We start from the raw sequence: 24,267 nt of genomic DNA on the forward strand, positions 1-24,267 counted from the left end.
GTCCTTCTGCCCCAAGGCAGGTTGATAAGTAGTACAAATATTCAAGGTGAACAGAATGCTCCCAGCAACTAAAGGGGATGTAGAACAAGTTGTTCCAGTTGTTCTCTTGATCTGTTTGTTGGTAGCTTTCAAAATGACCTCTCTGCAGTTACCTTGCTTAACCACCCCCAATAGTGACAGAGAGCTTTGAAGGCCAGTGCATTTTTCAGATTTGTCACCCAGTCCGTATTCCTTGTGAGTGCTACTCTATTTAAGGACACCACTGTGCCATGCTTCTGCCCATAGCTCCTAAATTACAGGCTTCCACCACCATATTGGATATACAGATGTTTACAAAGGGAAAAATTTGCCCCGACTTTTGATCTTGCTTCTAGTATACGTGGCAAAAAAGGGTTTTTAACCGGAGTAAATATTTCTTGGGGACGCGGGTGGCGCTGTGGGTTAAACCACAGAGCCTAGGACTTGCCGATCAGAAGGTCAACGGTTCTAATCCCCGTGACAGGGTGAGCTCCCGTTGCTCAGTCCCTGCTCCTGCCAACCTAGGAGTTTGAAAGCACGTCAAAGTACAAGTAGATAAATAGGTACCGCTCCGGCGGGAAGCTAAATGGTGTTTCTGTGCGCTGCTCTCATTCGTCATGCTGGCCACATGACCCGGAAGCTGTACGCCAGCTCACTCGGCCAATAAAGCGAGATGAGCGCTGCAACCCCAGAGTCGGCCACAACTGGACCTAATGGTCAGGGGTCCCTTTACCTTTACCTAAATATTTCTTCTGGGTCAAATTCATGTCCTTTTACCTGTTGAATAGTTTAAACTGATACTGAAATGAGCCAAGATACTCTTTCTAAATGCCACCTTAAGCAGAGAACAGGTTTCGCCCTCAGAGCTTTTTAATTTGATGTCCCGCAATTCAACAGGTTTTCATTAAAAGTAGGCCCAGATATCCTAATCTTACATTGTTGAAGCTTGATAATAAGGTATGCAGGCTATGCTTTGAAAACCTGATATGAAATCATATCTGCACGCAATCATACATTTAAAAGCGCACGTTTTTGCTGTTTTCTGCCTCACTGTAATACCATGGCATCTTTACCACATTGTGCTCAGTCAACATGATTATGTTTTATACAAATGCCTACTTCTCACAAATAACAGATGCATTGATAAACCTGTTACTTGATTGTATATCACTTCAGATTGCCAGTGGGGAGTCGCATGGTTGAACAAGCCCCCATACAAATAATAATTAAATAAAAATCCCCTATTTTGCATATTGAGGAGGAGGCCCCGACATCCACTTTTCTGCATGGAGAGAATTTTTCCTGTGAATGAACATTTATTTACGGCATTTGCCAGCTGCAGCCTGAAGTGGCATAGTCGAAAAAGGTTTACCATTTCATCTGCTTTTTTTCTGAAAACCAGGCCGAAGGTGGCATTTAATTGGTGAACTTGTCAATGTAGAATCTGAATTCTGGGAACTGTGTTTGGTTCAAGCGATGCCTTCCCAAAGAGGCAGGATCTGAAGTCACGGTTTTATCCTGGCTTGTTTACTTCCAAGGCCCCATGCCATCTGAAATAAGGCAGGTGGTTGCGCGCATTTTCACACAATTGGCTCAGTTGAAATTATACAACAGCACAATAGCACATGTGCAGATTCCATTTGCGTTCAGATGTGCTTATCCAGTTTCCATCTGATTATGCCCAGTTTACTCAACTGTGTACAATTGGGCATAAAGACTGCATCCTAATTTATAGCAGCAGCTTTTAATAAATGAAAAGGGTGGAGATGTTTCTGCCCTTAATATTTGCCTTTTATTTTATTTAGATTTGTATACAGTGGTACCTCGGGTTACATACGCTTCAGGTTACAGACTCCGCTAACCCAGAAATAGTACCTCGGGTTAAGAACTTTGCTTCAGGATGAGAACAGAAATCGTGCTCTGGTGGCGGAGCAGCAGCAGGAGGCCCCATTAGCTAAAGTGGTGCTTCAGGTTAAGAACAGTTTCAGGTTAAGAACGGAACTCCGGAACGAATTAAGTACTTAACCCAAGGTACCAGTGTACCGCCCTTCATCAGGGCGAGTCACAGGATAAAATACAAAGTAAAAACACAAGTAAATAGTTAAAACAACAAAACAATACCCCCCAAACAATCTTGACATACTTAGTCCTTCAAGTCACAGTTCAGCGAGTGTTTGTTTAGAAGCACATTTATGTAAGAATACAGATCTCTCACAAATTTACTGCAAGCTTTTCATCTACCCAGTGTATGTTTTATACCCAGGGTAGTATCTTTTTCTTAGCTTTCTTGCGCAGTGAGAAAAAACAGATTGTGCAGCCTCCTTTAATGAGACAAATCCCATAAATGCGTGATCTCATGCCCTCTTGACTCATGCTCCTTTTAAAACACACACATACACAAAACATCACTCACTTTTGGTATGCTGTTGGGGTCAGTAAAATTGCTCTGCTACTTGGGATACCAGGGGCCATTCAATTAAAGAAGAAAGTTCAGAACTTCACAGTCTTGTTAGAACACTGTTCTGGTTTGCATGCTCTTTCTTATATCTACCATATCGCCAGCTGTCTGAAAGGCTCCAAAATTAAAACTCCTTCTGGTGTCCACTGCAGCTTTACTTGACCACACAAGGTGGGGGGGGGGTGGCATATTCATTTGACATTGGGTAAGTATTGCTTGACTTGCACATATCTTGTTACCAAGATACAGTGGTACCTCAGGTTAAGAACTTAATTCATTCTGGAGGTCCGTTGTTAAACTGAAACTGTTCTTAACCTGAGGTACCACTTTAGCTAATGGGGCCTCCCGCCGCCACCGTGCGATTTCTGTTCTCATCCTGAAGGAAAGTTCTTAACCCGAGGTACTATTTCTGGGTTAGCGGAGTCTGTAACCTGAAGCGTCTGTAACCCGAGGTACTACTTGTTTGGTAAGGCTCTGATCTATAGCTGCTAAGTTCAGCATTCAGCATTGCTTGCTCTGGAAAAAGACCTTTAGCACATTGCCCTCCCATTTTTGTAATGCTCTCTTGCAGAACCGGATTAAAATGAAAGTTTCATACATTGTTTTCATTTAAAATATGCTACCTTTTGAGGGATACTAACAGTATGCTATTCAGAAATTACACAGTCCTTTTCTGAACAACTTACGATCTATCTGAGAGAAACATGAAAAGGGGGGAAGGGGGACGAGTTAGGGTTTTATGTGATGTGTAGGAAAGACGCAGGTGACGTACACATAGAGTGGCTTGGAATGGATTTGCTAAAGTATTAGCAAATGGCCATTACTCAGTGGTTCCAGTTTAATCTACTGGTTTCAGATTCTTCCAGAATGGCCTGTGAATGTTATGTAGAGTGAAAAAGTTTTAGTCTGAAGTTCTGTCAAGAAACCACCAATCAGCTGAGTAACTGAGCTCTCCTAGACTGGAGTTTTCAGCTTTGTATTATTTTTGTAGTAAGGTTGATCATCATTTATTATATTCTAGCATATTAAACAAAATTGCCTTCGCTTCTTCCTTTATGTACGTTTTACTTACCTTTTGCACGTTGTCTTCTGAAACATACCTGAATGAAGATTTGGAAGTGGTAGAAGGAATGATGGCTGGATTTAAGAGTTCTTCAGTGTGTTGTCCATACACCTGTCAAATTCCAGCAATCTCTGAATACTCCACAAACCAAAACTATGAGATCGTCTTGTTGTTCAGTTTCTTAATTTAAAGGGAACCTGATAAATGTTTTCAAGCTAGATAATCACTTCTCGTCTAAAATCAATATATCCTGTGAAATGTGCATATTTTGCACTTCCCCCATCAGTATATTAATTAATTACTGTTTTACTTCTTTGAATACTTGAGTTACAATGGTAATGGGCAACTGACAAATGTAATTCTGTCACTCTGTATAAGCTATTAGGTCAGGTATGATTCAGTATTTAAATTGAACTTGAAATATTGTGCTTTGAATATACAGTGTTGAGAAAAATTATGGCTGCTCAACTGAAAGAGGAGGCATTACTTTTGTAAGGTAAAGGGACCCCTGACCATTAAATCCAGTCGTGACCGACTCTGGGGTTGCGGCACTCATCTCGCTTTATTGGCCGAGGGAGCCGGCATACAGCTTCCGGGTCATGTGGCCAGCATGACTAAGCCACTTCTGGCGAACCAGAGCAGTGCACAGAAATGCCATTTACCTTCCTATTTATCTACTTGCACTTTGACGTGCTTTCGAACTGCTAGGTTGGCAGGAGCAGGGACCGAGCAACGGGAGCTCACCCCATCACGGGGATTCAAACCGCCGACCTGATCGGCAAGTCCTAGGCTCTGTGGATTAACCCACAGCGCCACCCGTGTCCCTATTACTTTTGTATAATCCTTTTAAAAGGGTAGGACAGGGAGATGCTGGGGGAAGAAGCTTTAATTGCTGGTGTAAATGAAACACTGGTGATTGCTTACCTGCAAAATTGTGTGCCTCTGTCCTCTCTGTTTTGGAATGCGAATTTCTGCTATCGCACCTTACTGTGGTTAGTTAACATCCATCCCATGCGGTTCAGATAGCATCAGTGCCGACTTTAAAGGTAACTGTGATTAGGCTCTATATGCCGCTTCAGAATGCAAATGGGTCTCACAAGTTTAAATGACCCTTGCATGTAAGAATTAAAATGTTGTCCTTGTGAGTAACATACCAGCACATCAAAGCGCAGCGGTTCATGGGACAAAGGTTTTGCCAGATAACTCGAGAAGCGGATTTTCCCTTCAGTCTGCACACCAGAGGCTTAATAATATTGAAGACTGAAAGCAGGCACTTCCTTAAAATGGTTTGCCAGGGCACCCTGCAAAAGTCGGTAAGACTTGCACTGCTAGATTAAAAAATAAATAAATTATAGCGCTGTTAGAATTTCATCTAAAGTTCTGGTCATATGAGACTTCCATCAATGAACCTTAAAAGGGTGGTGAGGTTTCTTCCTTTGATCAAAGCAGAAGTTCAAAAGAATTGGTTCAAGCCCAGATAAGTAGGGGTCAGCTCTGTAAGGTATTGTTATCTTCCAAACCAACATAATTAAAATTGCCTCTTTCACAGTCATGGAATGCTCTGAGGCTCTGTCCAGGATAAGATGAAAACTGACAGGGTAGCACAGTGATATTGGCTTTGAAATGAAAAAATATAATTGCTGCTAATAAGAATAGGATTTCAGGCATCAACCTGGATTAAGTCCTGGCTAGGTAGACAATTGCCTGGCTGCCACTGCCAATTTGCAGTCAGTCGTCTTCCTGGGCTTTCTCTTGCATGTTGTTGGGGCGACGGCGGTGGCGGATACTGGCACATAAATGAAAAATCTGCCTCCTACACGGCAAGTAAGTCGACTTAAACCGAGTCAGTCCATTGCCTCATTATTTGCCCTGGTTGGCGGTGCCTCTCCTCTCCAAGGTTTTAGGCAGGCGTCTTCTCCCCGCCCCCCCCCCCCAGTCCTGCTTGGATACGTCAGGAATTGAACCAGGCGAAGTACGTGTTCTGCACACCCAGCACCTGATCAGCGGACCTAGATGTGAAAAATTCAGTTACCAAGTTCTGGCTGTTCTTGGCTGCAACCTTTTATTTGCAGGTGCCCCTGGCAACTCCCGCCCCTGAATTTTATGAGATAGTATGGCATTGGTTTCTTATCCATGAGGAGTCAGAAGGAGGGTGGGAACCTGACTGGGACACACCCAAGCTTATTTCCCCCAATCCAAAACACAAGGTGTAGCCTTGAGTAGAGCTTTCCTACAGCACCTCTGTAGGAGAATAGCAGGTTGTGTTGCTTGCATTGCACCAGATTATTGAGGCAGTCTGAAGCAGTGAGAGAGATTCTTGCCAATGCTGAAAGTGTCAAGATGGGAGCTTCCATTTTGGGGGGGACAGGGGGCAGGAAGGTGTGGAGGACTGCCTGATCCTGAATGGGGTAACTGTGCCCCTGAAGGACCAGGTGCGTAGCCTGGGAGTCGTTTTGGATTCACAGCTGTCCATGGAGGCGCAGGTCAATTCCGTGTCCAGGGCAGCTGTTTACCAGCTCCATCAGGTACGCAGGCTGAGACCCCATCTGCTCACCAGAGTGGTGCATGCTCTGGTTATCTCCCGCTTGGACTACTGCAATGCGCTCTACATGCAGCTACCTTTGAAGGTGACCCGGAAACTACGACTAATCCAGAATGCGGCAGCTAGACTGGTGACTGGGAGTGGCCACTGAGACCATATAACACTGGTCCTGAAAGACCTACATTAGCTCCCGGTACATTTCCGAGCACAATTGAAAGTGTTGGTGCTGACTTTTAAAGCCCTAAATGGCCTTGGCCAAGTACAGTGGTACCTCGGGTTACAGACGCTTCAGGTTACAGACTCCACTAGCCCAGAAATAGTACCTCGGGTTAAGATGTGAACAGAAATTGCGTGGCGGCGGCAGCAGGAGGTCCCATTAGCTAAAGTGGTGCCTCAGGTTAAGAACAGTTTCAGGTTAAGAATGGACCTCCAGAACGAATTAAGTTCTTAAACCGAGGTACCACTGTATAACTGAAGGAGCATCTCCACCCCCATCGTTCAGCCTGGAAAATGAGGTCCAGCGCCGAGGGCCTTCTGGCGGTTTCCTCACTGCGAGAAGTGAAGTTACAGGGAACCAGGCAGAGGGCCTTCTCAGTAGTGGCACCCGCCCTGTGGAACGCCCTCTCTTCAGGTGTCAAGGAAATAAACAACTATCTGACTTTTAGAAGTCATCTGAAGGCAGCCCTGTTTAGGGACGTTTTTAATGTTTGATGTTTTGTCGTGTTGGACAACATAAATATGTTGTTGTTGTTGTTGTTGAGCATTTCCCAGGTTGGGTTGGAAGTGAACCCTGTCTGAAATCCTAGAGAGCTATTGTTTGTCAGTGTAGATGATACTGTGCTAGTAGACCCAATGGTAGCTTCCGATGATGAGGGTTTTCTGGGTTGGAACCTAGCAACTCCAGTGTAACATGAGAAGCAGCTTCTATAAATAGTGGGAGAATTAGGCACCATAGTACAGTCATACCTTGGTTCGTGAACGCTTTGCGAGTCGAACGTTTTGGCTCCCGGGCACCGAAAACCCGGAAGTGAGTGTTCCGGATTGTGAACGTTCTTTGGAACCCAAATGTCCAGTGTGGCTTCTGATTGGCTGCAGGAGCTTCCTGCAGCCAATCGGAAGCCGCGTCTTGGTTTCTGAATGTTTTGGAAGGTGAACAGACTTCTGGAAAGGATTCCGTTTGACTTCCGAGGTACCACTGTATACTTGTTCACTCTTCACAGACATGCCTATTAAGCCAAAATGATAAAATAGTGTATTTTGGGCACACAATATACAAGCAAGTGAATGTTGTTTTTGACAAGATTCCTTTGAGGCTAAAAAGCTTAGCAGAGTTCAACATAAGGTTAGACATTATGATGGATTATGAGAAAATCCACAATTGTTAGGATAATGTTTCAGTTGGGGAGAGGGTAGATTCCCTTTCAAAACCAGACATGGGAGAAATAGTATTTTGACCCTCTAAGTCTACTCTAAAGAAGTTAGAGCCCAGCCTACAACCTGAACAAAAAACTTCAACAATGTGTTGATAGGCTATATATAAATTCACACTGCTTTTCTCATGCTCTCTGGGAGAATTATTTAGGCTTTCCCTGTTAACAACCAGCCTCAGAACTCTTCTTAGCTTAACCTAGGTTTTCGGTCACTTAACAATCCTTTTATACCAACAGTTGAGATTTACTGCACTCTTTCACTGCACACAATTGAAGTGATGTTTGATTATAAGAGGACTCAACAATAGTTAGTATGTAACCAGAAGTGATCAATATTTTATTTTATTTATATTACTGTATTAAATTTGTATACCACTCTACATATGAAGATCTCAGGGTGGCAGGTTGATTACTGTATTTTTTGCTCTATAAGACTCACCTTTTCCCTCCTAAAAAGTAAGGGGAAATGTGTGTGCGTCTTATGGAGCGAATGAAGGCTGCGCAGCTATACCAGAAGCCAGAACAGCAAGAGGGATTGCTGCTTTCACTGTGCAGTGATCCCTCTTGCTGTTCTGGCTTCTGAGATTCAGAATTTTTTCCCCCCTTGTTTTCCTCCTCCAAAACTAGGTGCGTCTTGTGGTCTGGTGCGTCTTATAGAGCGAAAAATATGGTAATTCCATGAAACAGGTGTTTACTGGACTCGGATGGCGCTGTGGTCTAAACCACTGGGCCTCTTGGGCTTGCTAATCAGAAGGTCAGCTGTTCGAATCCCCGTGACAGGTGAGCTCCCATTGCTCTGTCCCAGCTCCTGCCAATCTAGCAGTTCGAAAGCATACCAGTGCAAGTAGATAAATAGGTACCACTGCAGCAGGAAGGTAAACAGCGTTTCCGTGAGCTCTGGTTTCCGCCACAGTGTTCTCTTGCGCCAGAAGCGTCTGAGTCATGCTGGCCACATTACCCGGAAAGATGTCTGTGGACCAACGCCGGCTCCCTCGGCCTGAAAGCAAGATGAGCACCGCAACCTCATAGTCGCCTTTGACTGCACTTAACCGTCCAGGCGTCCTTTACTTTTTACTGGCATGCCCTTAAAAATTGTTCCAAAGCATGGAGGCAAGGTATTAACAGTCATTCTCCTTCTTCCCACCCCACCCCCATATTTCATTCATGCTAAAAGAGCCCACTAGAGTGCATTGAGAAAGTAGGAGCACTGCATGCTTGCTTTACTCAGACACATTCTAGAATTAAAATAATGGACACATTTACATAACTTGGTGGCAGTAAGACGTTAAGCTAAGATGCCACTCAGCTGGTTGGATGGCTCTCTGCAGATTATTGCTGTTGTCAGCCATTTATGTAATGCCAAACGGCATGCTGCTTTGGAAACAGCAGCTGAAAGTGTGTGTTTTTGAGCAACACTAATCTTCATGTAATCTGCGTAATGTGGCAGATGGCGTGTCTGATTTCCCCCCACCCCCACCTTGTGAATAAAATTAAGACCAACGTACTCTTTCCCCCGCCCCAAAGACTTCTGTCTAAAAACGGAAATCCATTTTCCGCACTTCGTTATTTTAACTAGGTAATTCTGTAATGTTTTGGATGTAATTGAGTGGTGGCCAAATTCGGCCCGCCAGCTGTTTTGGGACTACAAGTCCCATCACCCCTAGCTAACAGGACCAGTGGTCAGGGATGATGGGAATTGTAATCCCAAAACAGCTGGAGGGTCAAGTTTGGCCACCACTGATATAATCTCACTGGTGTGCTTCTAAATGATACCAGGTGCCTTGTTTGTGGCCTGGAGGCATCTGGTTGGATGCCCGTACAAAACAGGATACTGGACTAGGTTAGCCTTTGTTTAGCTCCAGAAGGTTCTTCCCATGTTCTAGTGTGGCTTCTCCAGGCAGTGGAATTCCAGCTGCTTTTGGACTACAATCAATGGCAGCCGTCATAGTTGTGCTGGCAGGGGCTCATAATGTAATAATAATAATAATAATAATATGTGTTTCTCCAGCCTCTCTGGGCGGCTTCCAATAAAACACTAGAATACAATAACCTATTAAACATTAAAAGCTTCCCTAAACAGGGCTGTCTTCAGATGTCTTGTAAAAGTTTGGTAGTTATTTTTCTCTTTGACATCTGGTGGGAGGGCATTCCACAGGGCAGGCGCTACTACTGAGAAGGCCCTCTGCCTGCTTCCCTGCAACTTGGCTTCTCACAGCGAGGGAACCGCCAGAAGGCCCTCAGCGCTGGACCTCAGTGTCCGGGCAGAATGATGGAGATGGAGACGCTCCTTCAGGTATACTGGACTGAGGCCGTTTAGGGCTTTAAAGGTCAACACCAACACTAGGAATTGTGCTCGGAAACGTACTGGAAGCCAATGTAGGTCTTTCAAGACTGGTGTTATGTGGTCTCGGCGGCCGCTCCCAGTCACCAGTCTAGCTGCCACATTCTGGATTAGTTGTAGTTTCCGGGTCACCTTCAAAGGTAGCCCCACATAAAGTGCATTGCAGTAGTCCAAGCGGGAGATAACTAGAGCATGCACCACTCTGGCGAGACAGTCCGCAGACAGACAGGGTTTCAGCCTGCGTACCAGATGGAGCTGATAAACAGCTGCCCTGGACACAGAATTGACCTGCGCCTCCATGGACAGCTGTGAGTCCAGAAGGACTCATGTAGTCCAAAACATCTGGGAAGGGGCACCAGGTTTTAGTGTGTGTGTATTGCTTTTGGTTATAGTCATGTACATGTACGCTTGTCATTTTGGGTATAGAAGCAAAAGAGGTTGGTGTAGAAACACAGTATAGATTAAATTTGGGATTAGAGGGAAACTGTGTAAAGGGTGAAAAATGGAGAAAGGTCATCAAATGGCACAATGCCTAGAAGAAGAAAGCACTTCTTTGGTCCTTCACAATTTCATCTCTCTACTGGCCTAATTAAAGGGTGTGAAATGTAGATGGAGCCAGGGTGGATTTGATTTAAATCACAAGTCAGTAAGACTTGATTTCAGTCATTATTTTTTTTTACAGAAAGACTCATTCTTGCTGGTATAATCTTAATATTTACAACCAGATGAAGGTTTCATTTTTGGAATAATAAATTTTCAGAGTAGTTTTTACAGTTATATCAAAAATTACTGATTTGGAAATTATTGTGAGTTTTAATAAGTTAACTGTTTATATTTGGACAACTTTTCTGCCGTACTTTATTGGAAGGAGAGAAATAATCATTTCCTTAATAACAATTTAAACAATTTATTTAACTAAAACAATAACATTATAGCATATGTATCCATGTTTGTTAACTGATATGGTTTAAACGGTGTGTTTTTTTAAAAAAACAACTTAGACTGAGTTTTAGCACACATGTCGGTCATGGCTTTACCTAATGGTCAGGAGTCCCTTTACCTTTAAAACTTAAAACAAATCCTTATTTCCTGATGAATAGCCTTTGGACTATAATGTAACTTAAATAGAAAGCTATTTTTAGAAAGCTTTTTCCTCCAAAAGCATTTTATTTTAAAAATCTGATTTAAATTAAAAAAATCAATTTAAATAAAAAAATCTGATTTAATTTTTTAAAAATCCATTTATTAATAATAATAATAATAATAATAATAATAATAATAATAATAATAAAATCATTGATTTTTATCCATCCTGGATGGAGCAAATCCAGCAAGAGAATACCACCATTCCTGAAGACTACCACTTAGGAATGCAAGTGATGTACATGTTTCATTGTGTCCTCATGTACAGAGAGATGATTGAGGGGGGAAATCCTTACCTTGCTCACACAGAAAACTTAGCATGTACTCATGCCCTTTTTTGCAGGCACCAAGGGTAGTTTTTTCATTAGCTTGCGAGAACATTGAATTCTGTTCTGCCACCCTCGCTTCTATTCCCATTCTGAAGTTGTGCAGACCCAGAAAGGCTGAACCATATCCTACATTCTTCCTTTCCCTTTTCATTCAGAAATTGAATTATTCCCTTTCATTTGGTAATGGAGGTGGCTCAATGGATCACAGGGTGCAACGATGCCCATAAGCTAACTTTCAGCTGCTGGGTGTATCATCCGCATTCATCAGGGTGTGATAAAAGTGATGTGGTTTTTCCCCTCAGTTGTTCTTGAAGATTACTCGGTGGGATGTTGGTGCGTTGAGGGGGCATGTTCATGACTGTTGTTCTATTCAGTTGCTACATGCATAATGGATAACTGATTATTATGGATGAGGGCAAACGGTGTTTATCTGCAGTGTGGTTTCTGAGCTGGTGTCTTGTACAACAATAACTTTGAAGCACGGTGTGGCAACTTGCTCACTTCTGGTGACATGACATGATCCACTGTCGATGTTGGGTGGTGCGTATGTGTGCAGATCTGTACAGTGGTGCCCCGCAAGACGAACGCCTCGCAAGACGGAAAACCCGCTAGACGAAAGGGTTTTCCGTTTTGGAGGCGCTTCGCAAAACGAATTTCCCTATGGGCTTGCTTCGCAAGACGAAATGTCTTGCGAGTTCCTGCGGGTTTTTCCCCCTTCCCCCCCCTTTTCCTAAGCCCTAAGCCGCTTATCAGCTGATCCGCTAAAAGCCGCTAAACCGCTAATAGTGCTAATCCGCTAAGCTGTCAATGGGCTTGCTTCGCAAGACGAAAAAACCGCTATACGAAGAGCCTCACGGAACGGATTAATTTTGTCTTGCGAGGCACCACTGTAAGTGGTTTATATGTTTATATGTGGAATGTATCTTGGTTAGTGAAGAGAGTAACTTGCCTCATTCTATGAGGCTACCTTAGATAAATCTTCACAGTCTTTACTTAGTCCTGCTATAGGTAGATGGAGAAGAGCCTGTTTTCTGTTTCTTTCATCACCCAGGAGAACTGAGGCATACAAATACTTGCATGGGTAGGTTTGGGTTTAGTGTGTCTTGGTGTTTAGAAGGGGAATGAAAGTTTGCTGTCAAAAAGTTCCAGCGTGGGTATTGAATGGAGAATCTTCTTTGAGCTTCTTGCAAGCAACATGGTGCCTGAAAAGGGACTCTGGGTTTAATCTGGGACCTAAAAATTGTAGCCTGAGCTAATGTGGACCCTGTGTCATTGACGCCATCTTCAGGTACAGTAGAAATATAGGTGTGTTCAGCAACGAACACTGCAAGTGGGAGACAGCAAGAATCCCCCAAACTGGCTGGGTTTTTTTATAGGTATTAGGGGCATGGCATTCTACCTTCATGTAGTTTGTGGAGTAATACCAGCTGCTTGTAGCAATTGAGACCACAGCTTTTTCTACCTTCACTGACTGATCTTGAGAGGCAGAGCCTAGATTCGATTGTAGCCACTCATAGTCTGGCCCTGACAGTGCCCTTCATTTGCAGGTAATGCCTCATTTGAAAATTAAAGCAGTACGCCTTATATCCCTGCCTGTCTTCTTCACAGGAAAATTACATGCATGTGAAAAGCCGTTGTTGTAAATAATCATTGATAGGGGGAAGTTGTACACTGGCAAAATAACTGTGTGTGGAAGAAAACATTCAATACCTACAAAGCACACACATAGCTAGCATAATATTAATAGGGGGCATTACCAGTAGGTATATAGTTGCGATCAAGAAACTTAACATGCCTCATAAATAAACCCTCTTGCAAAGGAGAGATAGCCTATAGCTTTAGATAGTGCCTCACAAATGCCTTGTAAACACAAATCTTTTGAACTGGCAGAAATGAATTACTGTTTTTAAGAGCTAGTGCCTGAGCCTTTCTGCTTAGAAGCACTGTCCCAGCGATGGATTGCGGTCTGGTAGTTAACGTGACTTAAAGCAAACAAAAAACAGTGGCCCTTTGGAACATGGAATTGTAAACATTTTTCTCACTCCTGCTGTTTTCTTTCAGCCGTTGCCCACAGAACAGCTCAATTCTTAGGAGAGCATTTGCTTCCTTCTGCTTGTGCAGATAAAATCATGAATGAGAGAGAGCTGGAACAGAGGAAGAACTTCTTGGAGGCTTCAGCAAGATTTGGGCATTTGTGTAGTCTGTATCACTTAAAGCCAGAAGCAAGTGGAATCAATCCACAGTTATTAAAAGCTCAGGGACCTTGCCTCCAACATATTTTGCTTCTCTTGAAAATTGAAAAATTATCTTACTATTTTTTTTAAGCATAGGAGTATACTCACTAGTTTCTCACATACATAGCTGAAAACACTTTAAAACATGACATGGTCCTCAGAACCAGTTTCTCAGAGGTAGTTCAGCCATGCATATTTGTTCTTACTGGGTCTTGAACTCTGTGGAAATAGAGACCAAATAAATAAAAGTAACAGCACCTTAAATTAGGCTTGGAAGCAAATGGGAAGTCTGTGCAGTTCTTTCAAAATTGGGCCCCACTTTGTAGAAGCAGCTAGTATTCTAAAAGACAGGTTCTACACTAATTGAAGCTTTTGAGCGGTCTTCAAGGGCAGCCCCATGTATAATGCATTACAGTAGTCTTGCTGGGAAAGTCAGTAAAGGACAGAATTAGTGTCATTTCCATCCTCCACCACTCACACTCCCTTTTGCCCTCCAGTGGCCCAGGACAAGGGTCAGTGATTGGTGAGATTGCAGTATGTTGTCTCTGTGTGCTACCTTCCATCAAACTGTGGTGATGGGAGTACGTTGTTGTTGTTTAGTCGTTTAGTCATGTCCGACTCTTCATGACCCCATGGACCAGAGCATGCCAGGCGCTCCTGTCTTCCACTGCCTCCCGCAGTTTGGTCAAACTCATGCTGGTAGCTTCGAGAACACTGTTCAACCATCTCGTCCTCTGTCGTCCCCTTCTCCTTGTGCATCTTTCCCAACATCAGGGTCTTTTCCAGGGAGTCTTCTCTTCTCATGAGGTGGCCAAAGTATTGGAGCCTCAGCTTCAGGATCTGTCCTTCCAGTGAGCACTCAGGGCTGATTTCCTTCAGAATGGAGAGGTTTGATCTTCTTGCAGTCCATGGGACTCTCAAGAGTCTCCTCCAGCACCATAATTCAAAAACATCAATTCTTCTGCAATCAGCCTTCTATATGGTCCAGCTCTCACTTCCATACATCACTACTGGGAAAACCATAGCTTTAACTATACGGACCTTTGTTGGCAAGGTGATGTCTCTGCTTTTTAAGATGCTGTCTAGGTTTGTCATTGCTTTTCTCCCAAGAAGCAGGCGTCTTATAATTTCGTGGCTGCTGTCACCAGCTTCAGTGACAGCAGTCAGATGGGAGTACAGAAGGGACTAGAGATTTCCAACATGGCACCCATGAGTGCCAGTTTACCACTGTCTTTTCCATCATGCAGGAAATCTACAATTCATCAGAGACTGCTAGGTTTTCCTGCTCAGATCCTGTTTGTTCAGTTTATCCTACGTTGAACCCCCAGCCCAAAGCCACACCCACAATTCATTTCATGTCAGGATTCGGCATTCATCCATTCTGAACAAAGGAGACGTAGAAAGAGTTTCCCTTTGTGAGTGGTTGTGGTTGATATTGGTACTTTCCCCGCCATTGCTAGGGCAGTTGATGCCCAAAGCATTTTTTGGTCCTATTATTCTTCTCATTTAAATGAGACAGCCATTTTGTGTTGCGCCACACATCTCACTATAGCCATTTTGTGACTGGCACCAATAGCACTTTTTCAGGATTCGAGATGTGTGCCCAAAATGGTTGGTGCCCCCTGGACAAAAGGAAAATTAATCGCTACTTGACACCTGGAAATTCCGTCTGGTTATTGTCCTCGCAGGATCCGAATTAAGAGGTGGGCTTGAGAAAAATGGATCAATGACTCATTTCCCTATGACTGATTTTTTTTTTTAAGTTAGAGCAAAGCACATAAAGACTTAACTCTAAGAAGTTTTATAAAATCAGTTTGTAAATAGTTATTGTTGAGAGACTGTTTCCGTATAGCTACATCTTTATTTGTGTGAAAATAAAAGCTTGTGCAATATAATGCATGGAGTGTTAGACTTGTACTAGAAAAAATAAAGAATTACAGTGGACCCTCCGGATACGAACTTAATTCGTTCCGGGGCTCCTTACGTAGCCAATAAGTCCGCAACATGAGGCCCCGCTTCTGCACACATGCGCGGTGAAACCTGGAAGTATACACTTCCAGTTTGCCGCATTCGCAACCCAAAAGTTACGTTACCCAAAGGTAACATGACCCAAGGGTCCACTGTATTCCAATGCCCCCTCACCCAGTCTCAGAAGCTCTGTTCCTTCATTCGAAGACCATGTGTGACCATAAAATGCAGAAGGGCTATTGGGCTGCAACTGGTGGCCCTGTCCCAGTATCCCTGCATTTCCACATTGAGCTGGAAATACTGATGGGAATTTTTTGGGGGGACAACGTTGTGGCCAACCCACATAGACTTCTCCCTGCAGTCAGGAACCTTGCATGAAAAATCCTTTCATAACTTTCTGCTCGGTGGCATTGGTAGTTCTGCTGTCCTTTTATGCTTTATGTCCATAACTGTGCTTTGAACCTATAAATGGGACTTCGGTCCAGCCTACTTCTCAGGGATGTTGTGAATTTAAGATGAGAAATATTGTGTGTATCACCATGATCTCCTTGGAGGAGATTCATTGAACTCTCCAATTGACATCTATATGAATTAAACGTATGTACGAGTGTGCGTTGTCGTGTCCCCCCCCCCCCCCATCGCAAATAATTACATTATTTGCAACTCTAAAATTACGCGGAAGAAAGGATCAGCTTGTCTTTTTAAGTTTGCTTGTTTGCCTCTCTGCAAAGTTCGGAGGCTCAGCAGTGCCATCTTGTGGAAATCCTTGCACATTTTCAGCCTTGCCAGGCAAAAAAACCCTCTTGCAAAGCACTTTGGAATGCTTTGATTCTGTGCCGATCTGCTAGCGAAGATTTTGATATGTGAGAAGCAAATTATCAGCAAGTGGCAGCAAAGCATTTCAAACCTGTTTTACCTTCAGGACCACTCATTAGAAAAGTCGCGTCGATCAGGTGAAATATTGAAAACAATAGAATGAAGGTTGAGGTGAAGAACCCCCCCTGCTAGAGTCACTCTTTGGACCCTATAGGATTGGTGCCTGCTTACAGATTTATCAAAGCAACTAGATGGTTTTTATTACATTCCCTCAGGTCAGGGGAAATCCACATTTTTTAAAAAAATATTTGACAGTTCCCCTGTGCTTTTTGAACTCTGTCGTTTTTAAAAGTATTTTTAAAATCTGATCCACTATCCGTTTTCGACAAAGGTATGAGCAATGGGTTATTTCCCTAAGTAATTTGCACATACTATTTTTATAAAAATAATAATTAACTATTTTGTCCTTCTTCCCTGAATTCCATGGAGATCTGTGAACCCATACTCTTGCTTATTTTGGGACATAGCATTTCCAGACACCCCATTCCACATCCAAATAACAATGCCACATATAGAGAGAATATAGAAGCACATAATACTGGCCTACCGTATAGTTGGGGACGCGGGTGGCGCTGTGGATTAAACCATTGTGCCGCTTGAGCTTGCCGATCAAAAGGTCGGCGCTTCTAATCCCCCGCGACGGGGTCAGCTCCTGTTGTTCGATCCCAGCTCCTGCCAACCTAGCAGTTTGAAAGCACACCAGCACAAGTAGATAAATAGGTATCGCTCCAGCAGGAAGGTAAACGGTGTTTCTGTGTGCTGCCCTGGTTTCGCCAGAAGTGGCTTAGTCATGCTGGCCACAGGACCTGAAAAAACTGTCTGAGGAAGCGGACAAACGCTGGCTCTCTTGGCCTTTAAAGTGAGATGAGCGCTGCAACCCCAGAGCCGGTCGTGACTGGACATAATTGTGAGGGGTACCTTTACCTTTACCGTATAGTTGCTGTAAAGATTACTGCAATGATGTATGTGAATTACTTTGTACAGACTTCAGAGTGGTGTGTGAGTATTTTATAAAGTGAGATGGAAGCGCTGTAACAATAATAATGAATAATAATGAAACTAAAGACCTCAAATCTTACATGATGAAGGCAAAACACTTTTTAGTATTCCTCATATCTCATTTCACTGGTTTAGTGGCCTTTTCAACTAATCAGTCTTCTGTGTGAGTTCTCCGCAATGTCAATATCTGCCTTGTTTAAGCTTTAGTATTATGAAATATTAGAATTCCATATTATAGGATTAAGAATAAATGAACTCCTTGAAGATATTGATGTTCAGCAGGTGCATTTCTTAATAGAAGCACCGACTGCTTCAGACATTTCATCATAAGCAGGTGTTGGATTTCTTCCCATATGTTATGATATTTTGAAATGAGACTATTCTCTCTGAAAGTTTAGGTTTTATAGTGGCACTTCTTCATTTTCATTATTATGTTTAAATTGCATCCATTTATATTCGCTAAATGCATTTGTTAAAAACAAGCGTTCCCTACATTAAAGGAGGCAGTCCTTTAAAAAATTTATTTACGAAAGCCTAGAGAGAAAGGTATGGTATGCTGTATCTTCAAAACAACATCTGTCAAACTGGTTTTCATCAGATTAAATATATCCTCAAAGCAGCCATTTATAGCTTACAAAATACTAGAAATGTAGGTTACACTATGCGTGAAACGCCAGCAGAATGCAAAGCAATTGAAAGAATGAAACCCTGTTTCCTCCTCCTTTTCATTTCTCTGGAGGATTGGAGAAGGAGGAGGGGAGACTTTGTCAGGATTTTTCTATCCCTTTCTATTTTTAGCAGCTATTTCTGGAGAGATGGCAGCGTTGCTGATGTCAGGATGCTGTAAATATCATGAAATCAGGGAATTGCTGTCTTGCACCAGAAATCAGACTCTGATTTCTTCAGGAAATACATATGTGCAATATTGGCCCGTATGACAGTATGAAGGCTATGAAATGACTAGGCCTGGTATAAATACTAGTCACCTGTCCCACCCCCCACCCCCCAAAAAAAATTCTTGAACAGAGCTAGCAAGCGTCATCTAGCCTTCACTTCCAGTAATTCATCTCAGACACTTGCTTGGAGACACACATTCCAGGCCTGTATGCAGGTCCAATCAGTCATGGCCCCAGCCTGGCTCCGACACATGGGAAGTAAATTATATCAGGGAGTGGAATCCAATCAGTGACCTTGCACTTATGGTAGGGCTTTTGATTTAACAGCGTCTCCACTAATAGAAGGGATGTGGGTGGCGTTGTGGGTTAAACCACAGAGCCTAGGACTTGCCGATCAGAAGGTTGGCGGTTCAAATCCCCGCGACGGAGTGAGCTCCCGTTGCTTGGTCCCTGCTCCTGCCAACCTAGCAGTTCGAAAGCACGTCAAAGTGCAAGTACATAAATAGGTACTGCTCTGGCGGGAAGGTAAACGGCATTTCTGTGCGCTGCTCTGGTTTCCCAGAAGTGTCTTAGTCATGCTGGCCACATGACCCGGAAGCTGTACGCCAGCTCCCTTGGCCAATAAAGCGAGGTGAGCGCCGCAACCCCAGAGTCGGCCACGACTGGACCTAATGGTCAGGGGTCCCTTTACCTTTACCACTAGTAGAAGGGCAGGTGGTTTATTTATTTTTTGGGTCGATCTGCCCTTCTGTCTGCATGCTAGCTCCTCTTGCCAACTTCCACTCTGATGTGGATGTTCCTCAACTCTCTGGAGCTGATTTTTTGAGGCACCAAAGGGAATCTGAAAAGTCACTTGTCCTCTTCCATTAGTGGAGGCATCCACTGACTCAAAAACACCTTCATGCCCACAAAGGAGGGTACCAGTTGGTTGTCAGAGATGGCTTTTTCCAGCTTTGCTTTTTCCAGCTGAGCCAACTTGAGGAAGAATCATGTGTTCTTTGCCTCCTTTTCCTGAGAGGTTGCCCTTAGATTGAAACAGCTTTCATGTGGAAGTCTCCTAAGTTGTCTCAGAGAGAGAACCAGACCATACTTCTTTGACCCAAGGGGCTTCATTACAAACATCTTCTTTGAGCAGCGCCAGTGGATAAATCTGGTTGCTGCAAGTGCTTCTCAAAAAAATGCTGCTCCAAAATTTCATGGTTCGACGGAGAATAGTGAAAATTGAAAGGTCATAGGGAGAATATGTGAGGAAATCATTCAAATTCAGATTTGCCATTATGAAGCCTTTCAGAAAATGTCATGGCAAGCAAATACTGTGCAGAAACTAGATTTCATGTTTTATTAACACGTTGTTTGCTATTCGTTTTTTCTTACTGTCATGTGTGTTTAAGTACTTAACACAAATTTGAAAAGTTTGTAAATCAAACATCCTTCTCAGAAATGTCATAGCTAGGTTTCCTGGATTTTGATGCTGTAGTGTTAGCCTTAAAGGCTGATTTAATATTATTTGCCTTATGTTTACTGTACTACTAAAACTGGACCCAGCTGGATTACCACTTTCCATTCTGGCCACAGCACATTTTAAACTCCCATTAAAGCAGATGATAAGGTAGTCCTAGTTCCTTCCACCGCCCTCTTACAAGCTCTCCACCACCCATTGCACCAAGCAAAGAAAAGGTGAGGATGACTTGAACCCCAGAGAATGTAGACTGAAGGACCTGTTGCTGCCTTGTCATATTGCTTATTTGGGGTTCCATCTTTATTCTCTCTGTGTTATTTAATTTTGAATCTGGAACATCAAAGAATAAATCTTCCAAACTCAGCCATGTTGCACCTCTGGTACATTGACTAGTACAGCAAGGATGGGCTGAATAGATAATTCATGGAGATTGCTATGAGAATGTTAGTTTCCAAGAGTGTCTCTGGCTGTGTTCGTTTGAATTGATTATAAAGTCTGAGTAATAAAGTCTTTGGAATTATCTGTTGTGGCTTTTTGCCCTCTGGCTGTATCAAATGGCACTGTTCAGTTATATAGCTAAATACTCCTCTTTAATTTTCCAGTCCACCTAAACCAACTGTGTTCATTTCTGGAGTCATTGCAAGGGTGAGTTTCCATCTTTGTTAATTTTCAACTGTTTTAAAATCAAGGGAAGCTTTGCCAGTTTCTTCTGAATTTCAACTACCTTTTGGTTTAGATCTGATGTCTCCTATTCTCATTTTTAATTTATGTCATCATTCACACATGAAGTTCCTAATATATTAAGTGCCGTACAAAGATTGAAAGATAAGACAGCTGCTGACCACAGGCACATAGTCTGATAGACAAAGCCCAAAAAGGAAAAGGAATGGAGAAATTACCGTATTTTTCGCTCCATAAGACGCACTTTTTCCCTCCTAAAAAGGGGAAATGTGTGTGCGTCTTATGGAGCAAATGCAGGTGGGAGGCTCTGCTCAGCGTTCCTTTTAAAGAGCCACACGGAGCTTTTCCCCGAGGAGGGAGAAAAGCCAGCAAGAGCTGCACACACGCTCCACGCGGTTCTTTAAAGGGAGCGCTGAGCAGAGCCTCCCACCTGCATTCGCATCTGGGATGCATACAGGCTCTGTTCAGCGCTCCCTTTAAAGAGCCGCGCAGAGCGTGTGTGCAGCTCTTGGGGGCTTTTCCGTGAGGTGGGAGAAGGGACTGACTGGCTGCCCTCTTTCCCTTCCCACACCTCCCGGAAAAGCCAGCAAGAGCCGCTGCCAGGCTCTGCTCAGCGCTCCCTAGTAAGGGCTTCTTTTCATCCCTCCTCCCGCTTTGTTGGAAAGCCAGCAGAACAAGAGCCGCTGCGCTGCTTTCGCTCTTGCTGTGCTGGCTTCAGCGAGAGCTGCGCAGCTTGCTCTGCTGGCTTCTCAGTGAAGCAGGAGGAGGGACGGGAGGGTTTAAAGCAAGAAAAGCGAGAGCCGCTTATATGCTCTGTGCAGAATATAGTTTTTCTTGCTTCCCCCCTTTAAAAACTAGGTGCGTCTTATGGAGCGAAAAATACAGTACCCGAATTGCTCCTGCATGAAGTGCATCATTCAACTCTGTGTGTGTCAGAAAAGGGCTAGTTGCTGTCCACTTTATAGTGCAGAATAGCATGTACATTTTGAATTTAGAGAAAGATTATGGGCACCAATCACAAAATGGATACCATGGGGAGACTTTGCCACCGTCTTCCCACACTTGGTTGACAGCAGTATACAGCTACCAGGAAGCTCTCGTTGTGATATTGCAAATTCACACACATCAGCTTGCCAAGTTATGCAGCCATGTGTTTCATAAGTAGTAAAATGTGCAAAACCTGCATTTTAAGCCAGTTTCCTAGATTCCTGTAGAGCAGCTCATTTTAACTGATCTGGTCAGCTGCTGTTTGTATGCACCATGGTCATTTCAACAACAGGTAAATGTTTATATTGTGAAATGGGCAAGCTGATACGAACCACAAGCTCATATTCTGTAGCCCAAGAAACAGTTTGTAAGAATCTCTGACATTCTGGCATGTCAGGCTGGAGCAAACACACACACACACAGACACACACACACACACACACACACACACACACAACTTGCAGATGAGACAGGTGTTCTCTCTTTTTCTTTTCATTCTGATGTGTTTGTTTTTTCATCAGGGTGATAAAGACTTCCCTCCAGCTGCAGCCCAGGTGGCTCATCAGAAACCGCATCCCTCTATGGAAAAGCACCCTCCCGCACAACATGTCAACCAACACATCCACCAACCTCGCAAATGAAGCTCCTGTCCCAGGATCCAGCCATAGTGTTTACGGATGGAATGATTAAGAGATTTGTGCTACCAGATCTTTTGAAAGTGGTATCTCATGCTTTTGCCTTAATTGCCTATGGTTTGAATGGTTAAAAAGGGGTGGGGGGTGGGGTGGGGAGGGAAGAGTCTTCATTCCTACAACTCAGCTGAAAAGAAAACATGTCCCTGTGTACTGCCAATAAAAAAGATTATATGGTCATAGAAATGTAACGGGATTGGGAAAACCTAGATCTTTGAATAATTATTTTAAACTTTTTCATTTCTGGATTTTGGCACTACTGGAATGCATTAGATTGGAAGGGGAAGAGGTGTATTACTTTTTGCTTGCCCTCTTCTGGTGAGAGGTTTTCAATGTATGAGTAAGACTTTTAGGGCATCCTTGCAATTATTTTTATTATTTTCTTCTTCTTGTTTCTCAAACATGTTTGAGGAAGGTCCGGCACAATTATTTTTATTTTAGTCTAGGATATGAAAGGACCAGAAATTTCTCAGATGGGTAGATCTCTCTTGCAAAGTGTGGGTCTTTAGGAGATTTATGTCGCAGCCTAGCCAAAGATGAGCCAACTGGTTGGCCCAAAGTCTACATTCCCCTCCAAAAAAACAACAACAGAGCAATAAGAGGCAAGAATCCAATTAAAATGACAAAATTGGATGGTCAACCTATTGCTACACTTTCTACATGCTCAGAAAGTACAGAAACTTGAAACAGATTTTAAGCCTGCAGGAATAACACATGACAGCACAACCATTCCTAAATAGATAGCTTCAAATTGTAGGATCCGGGTGAATCACATGTTTGAATGCTCTGCCTGCAATCTGAACTGCCTGCAGTCCAGGAAGGACCCCGCCATATACAAACTTGAATAATCTTACAGTGGCAATTTAAGATCTATGTTATATTAATGCAGTAACGTGTGAAGTACTGGTGGGCAATGACTTGTTCTTTTATTTCATCACAGCAAGCAAATTAGCTCTAGTGTGTGGCAAGTGGTCTCAAGATGGTGGTGTGTATTCTCATATATATCTGTTAGATCCATTACACTCATTGGGGAACAAGATGAGTGTTGCATTGCACACCTGTAGATCTCCACCAGCTGCCTATAAGGATATCCACTGCTGGATTTGGGAGCCGGGGATGTAAAAATCATTATGGTGAAAGCTAAGCCTGGTCATGCAAACAACCTTGTACTTCGGAATCACTTGGTTCTGTATACTGTACCCAAATTTCATTTACATTTTTATAGGTACTTTATTTTTTAAATGGTGAAACCACACCATTCTTTTTTCTTCTTTTTCTTTTTAATCCTGTAGACTACAATGCATTCTAATAACTTCAGAAAAAGTTGGCTGCTAATAAATCATTGTTACAATTTCTCTTCCGGCAACCATGGAAGATTTCCACTCCCCTTGGGCTTTGAAGAATCATTTATTTTTAATGACGAATAACATGAGAAAACTGCAAGAGGAGAGAGGTTTAATAATAATAAAAACCCATTGAAATACTGCTTAATAAAAATGTGTAATTATTTTACGACTGCCATGGTTTTGAAACGAAACAGAAATGGGGTCTGTTTGGTTTCTTCAGCTGCTGTGTTTAAAACAAGTCAAAGCTTTATAAAGGGCTGCGTACTACTATTTTCCTCAATGTTTAAAGATGCCTACCTTGCCATTGGGCACAGGGATCTTTACCCTTGATCGTTATGCCTAAATTGATGACAGAACTCTAGGAAAACTAGGTCAAACAGCAAACTCTTCAAATACAAATCAATATCTGCTTCACAGTCAAAAGTGTCACGCAAGAACTGCACGTGGAAAAATGCCTCCAACTACAAATTGGACATGGTAGCTGCTTGCATTGGGTCATTCCTCTGATCCTTGAACATGTGTTGCTAGGGTGTCATCCATAACTGCTCTCCAGCTTCTATGTGAAGTCAGCAACCTAGTCTGCAACATCTGGACCTTTCTGTGTCTTGGTCAAGACATGAATCTAGATGCTTTTCTCACATTTTAAGGCAGGGGTCAGCAACCTAAGGCCCATGGGCCACGAGTGGCCCACGGGGGTCGTTTAACCGGCCCATGAGCCACCCCCAAACTGAGCCGCCCACCCGGCGAGGCACCGCCAAGGACTCGGTTCCATGGCACTGGAAATCGCATCTGCGTAGACGCCAGA

The 24,267-nt window shown here is 43.2% G+C and overlaps 1 protein-coding gene across 1 annotated transcript in view; it reads left to right on the top strand.

The window, feature by feature from the left end:
- DAP (death associated protein) overlaps nucleotides 1–23,613 on the top strand; it is a 35,369-nt gene extending 11,756 nt beyond the window's left edge. The window contains exons 3-4 of the mRNA XM_083749732.1: nucleotides 20,359–20,401; nucleotides 21,946–23,613. Coding sequence (XP_083605858.1) covers nucleotides 20,359–20,401; nucleotides 21,946–22,065 — 163 coding nt within the window. The 3' untranslated portion in view covers nucleotides 22,066–23,613. The remainder of the gene's footprint in view (nucleotides 1–20,358; nucleotides 20,402–21,945) is intronic.
- Nucleotides 23,614–24,267: the final 654 nt, after the last annotated feature.

This window comes from Podarcis gaigeae (assembly GCF_964106915.1).
Source record: "Podarcis gaigeae genome assembly, chromosome: 7".
NCBI lineage: Eukaryota > Metazoa > Chordata > Lepidosauria > Squamata > Lacertidae > Podarcis > Podarcis gaigeae.